General features: G+C 39.3%; 1 protein-coding gene across 7 annotated transcripts in view; it reads right to left on the bottom strand.

Moving 5' to 3' along the window:
- The window catches only part of atp8a1 (ATPase phospholipid transporting 8A1), a 175,790-nt gene that overhangs the window by 79,569 nt on the left and 91,891 nt on the right, over positions 1 to 4,330 (bottom strand). For all 7 annotated transcript variants that reach the window (XM_046030148.1, XM_046030146.1, XM_046030147.1 and 4 more), the window contains 2 exons: positions 553 to 598; positions 247 to 287 (listed from right to left, as the gene is read on the bottom strand). In XM_046030148.1, coding sequence (XP_045886104.1) covers positions 247 to 287; positions 553 to 598 — 87 coding nt within the window. The remainder of the gene's footprint in view (positions 1 to 246; positions 288 to 552; positions 599 to 4,330) is intronic.

Below are 4,330 nucleotides of genomic sequence, written 5' to 3' on the forward strand. Positions count from 1 at the left end.
AATTAGTGGCTGGATACCAGAGGGGTCAGTGTGTGTGTGTGTGTGTGTGTGTGTGTGTGTGTGTGTGTGTGTGTGTGTGTGTCTGTGTGTGTGTGTGTGTCTGTCTCTACAGGATGTGTGAGTTTTCTACTCCCAATGACAACGCAATAGATTGTGAAACTGGTAAAATGAATTATCTGTTTTCACTCGATTTAAAAAATGGGAACTGGTGAAAGTGACCATTAGTGACACTTTGTGGGTACATACCTTCTCCCAGTGCACAATCTCCCAGGCACCATTCCTCAATACTGCAATGAGTAATGAGAGAGATGGGGGAAGTTACAGTTCAACAGAAAGAGGAAGTAAACAAGACAGAGACGAATAAGGGACAAAGAGAGAGTTGTAATAAAACACATGACAAACCTGTATTAATGTTTTTTTAGACATGTTACAATGCAGATAATTAGGTTTTTATTAGGGCCTACTCACTAGTCGGCCATGAATTCAGTAGTATGTTCTCTAGTAAAACCAACAAAACAACACAAAAGCAGATGAAGAAATGGTTTTCAATACCTTGACATTCCTTTTTGTTGACAACACTGTCAGCATTGTGACGTTTCTGTAAGAAAAAAAAACAATATTCAAGTATTACACATATATTATCCTCTGATACACGTTATAAAAAAGTAATGATCCAAATCGGGTACAAATGGGTATTACAAACAACAAAAAGGGAGAAAAGAAACTAATAAAAGACTATCCCGGATAAAAAGAGCCTCAACTTCTCTGATTTTAAAGGACAAAATGGTCTGAAGAGGCTGAGACTACATAGCACCATTTACTACAGTGAGAGAGGGAGACGGACATATCAAAGTCTGCAGTTACAAGCTGAAGAAATACTACACCTTTGCACTGACTGCAGAGTGTGTGTGAATATTCTCACTAAGACTACACAACCATCGCAATGCACAGACTCATATTATGCACTATGGTATGCCTCCGTCCAAAGCCCTTACAGTACCATGTTGATGCTTAACTCTGCCACTTTGTAACTCTGAAGCTGGAGGGAAAAAAGTACACACAACCACAGAGACAAAAAGTAGATTCTCACACAATCAATCAGATCTTCCACAGGTACATACAGTATTAACAAATATTACATTATATATTATTTACATATCTTGATGACAGGTGTCAACAATTGGAATGAAAAAAACGATATGATAAATAGCCAGGAGGCTTTGTCATCATTTTGATATGTATGAAGTCACGTTTTTTAATGCTGTTTGTGCCTGATGAAGATCTGACTGATCAAACGTTGCACAGCAGCAGTAAATAAACAAAGACAAGTGGGCAGATTCTACTTTTCACCATGACAAACTCCATCTGCAAAAGCATCAGAACTATTATTTGTTATTTAGCTTTACAGGACAAATGAAGCAAGTTTAAAGCAATGATATAAAGCTCTGATGGAAGCGTTCTAAGGCTGCATCTAAGGATGTTACAGTTTCTTTAATAAAAAATGTTGTTTCAAAAATTAACATAGAATGAAAATGTTACATCAGCAGAAAATATAAATATATGTTTGACTACATGTCTCCTTTGACTGTGTGTTTCTACCTAGCATATACTGCATGGAAAACCTGTCATCCTTTATTCATAAGCACGCAGAATAACCTGTATTTTTACATTAGAGTAGTGTCTATGTACAAACTAAACAAGCAATCCCATATGTGCTCTATGTGACTTCCTCTCATGTCCCCCTTGTCTGCTGAACAGTCATGCAATCAACTGTGACTTCAACAGCTGATTCCAAGGGACAGCTTGTCAACTAGCATCACGCTGAGTAATAATAGGCTGCTGAGTCCGTCTTATATAAATAATCACTGTGTTTTAAAATGTAGCTGTTGAAAGCAACGTGCGTTGTACTTGATTAGTGAGGAGAGGACATATCCACTCACATCCTTGCCGGTAATATGTTTACTTTGAAGGTGCATTCTAATTTAGTCTAATAAGATGGCACACTGTACCGTACAAGGTGAAGTAGGTTGCATCAATACATAGCTGCTAGTTGAGCAGAGGTATTAACTCTTCTTGGCCAGATTTCTACAATGACCTGCAGACTAGCAACTAGCAACTTTACAGTCACGAAATCATCTGTCTCACGCTACAGCTGCAATTACCCAGATACAGCTGCAATTATCCAGACATATCAAAGCCTACAGTATATAGTCCCTGTGAATAACATCCATTTTAAAGCATCACATAACCTGAATCTGCTCTAAAGGTCCAAAAAAAGTCCATCTCTCATTGATTTTATATTCCAACGTGTCTGTTTCTTGTACTTTTACTCTTTGCCTCACTTGCTGTTCACTCCCCCAATTTCTTTGTCGGGCTCCAGTTGAATCTAATTTGTTTTAATATCCCTGCAACATGATGTAGTCTAATGAATAGGCTGGCTGTGTCATGTGGCTTCTTAGCTTTTCACCACCTACGCTATGCTCAGAAAAAGTTTGCTAGTAGAGACCTTTAAAAAGCTCATTCATCATCCCATGTGCCAAAGCTGTCAGCTCATTTCATTTATTGACACTGTCTATTCTCGCTACAGACCCTCCTCTATTCAGATGTGCAGTAATATCCATTACTGCACAACTTTTCCTGCCTTTCACCCCTCTCATATTCTCATATTCTATGTCGCTTCCTCCCTCGCTCCTTCTATCCCGATGGACATGGAGAAAAGCAGATGTACTGTATGTAGATGATGTGTATAATCACAGTGCAGTGGAGGGCGAGTAGCATGCAGGGGTTATGCGTAAGTACTGCAGTACCAGGTCTCTGTAGACTTAAGCCATAGAGGGAAAAAAATTTAAAGCAGCAAAAGATAGAAGGGTAGAGCATCTGCAATGTTCCCTTGATTAATCTGCTAATATGGCTTCAACATTAACCGAATGAGACAGTGAGCAGCAGTGATGGAGGTTTAACCACAGAAGGGCAATAACAAAAAAATCTTTAATTCAACTGCTGGCAATTTGACTGGAAACTTAACAGAGTAATAAGGAAACAGTGTCACTGTGTAGAAGTGCACCACACACTATTGTGAAACACATGATTCACACATTTATTTCCGTTTGTAACATTTTAAACTGAAAACTACTCAGAAGAAAATGGGCCAATGGACAGAGAGGCAGTAACAAGGTAAAATAATGCTGTACAGTGTGTGACCATAGTGCATGATTCATGAAGTTAGGGGTCGATGTTGCCCTGTAAGGTCAATTTGTGAGGGACAGCGCAGCAGAGGGAGCAGACGTGTGTGCAGGTGACCTTCAGCAATAAAGACAGTCATCACCACTCCGTTCCCATGTTTTTCACAACAGGCCAAGAGAAAAAGTGCTGTGCTGGTCCCTTCAGCACGAGACAGAAGCTAATAGTATCTGTCCACTGGGACCTGCATAGAGGATCGCATTGCAGTGTCACTGCAATACAGTAGAATGCAACATTGAAGCATTTAACGTACCAGCAAACAAGAATTCATACAATAAAAAGATTTAACCGCAACAAAATAATACTGAAATCAACCTTTCATATAAAATAAATATCTGACCGGCAGACAGTTGTTTTGTTTTGTTAGAACTAACTGCCTTTGTGCATGAGCATTCAGTATCTAGGTTAATTGTCTGAATGAGTACTTTGCAGTAGGCACAGCTGTGACCTCTGAAATGTGTGTGTGTGTGTGTGTGTGTGTGTGTGTGTGTGTGTGTGTGTGTGTGTGTGTGTGTGTGTGTGTGTGTGTGTGTGTGTGTGTGTGTGTGTGTGTGTGTGTGTGTGTGTGTGCGCGCGCGCGCGCGCGTCTATGCATGATGGTGTGGTCTGTATGTTGGGGAGTATCCTGCTGCGGTCATATAACCATCAGTGCCTCTTCTCTGCTCCACAGTTCAGAACTCAGAGGACATACTGTACGGTACGAGACAAAACAAAAGCCCGCACTCTCTATAGTGGGACAGTCTCTTCAAGCCAAGGTACATCAATTCAACAACTAACTTACCTTACCAATGAAGTAAAGTAACATTTTCAGAGAATGTTTTTACTTTATCTATTTCATGTACTTACACTATTCTGTTATTCTACAGTATATTAACAACATTGATATTGAGGATAGGGCTTATTTTCATCATTGATTAATCTGTCGATTAGTTTCTTGATTAATCGATTAGTTGTTTGGTCTATAAAATGTCAGAAAATGGTGAAAAATGTGGATCAGTGTTTCCCAAAGCCCAAGATGACATCCACAACCTAAAGATATTAAGTTTAATCTCATCGAGGAGTAAAAAAACAAGAACAAATTCACATTTAA

This window comes from Micropterus dolomieu, linkage group LG19 (genome assembly GCF_021292245.1).
Source record: "Micropterus dolomieu isolate WLL.071019.BEF.003 ecotype Adirondacks linkage group LG19, ASM2129224v1, whole genome shotgun sequence".
In the NCBI taxonomy this organism is placed as follows: Eukaryota; Metazoa; Chordata; class Actinopteri; order Centrarchiformes; family Centrarchidae; genus Micropterus; species Micropterus dolomieu.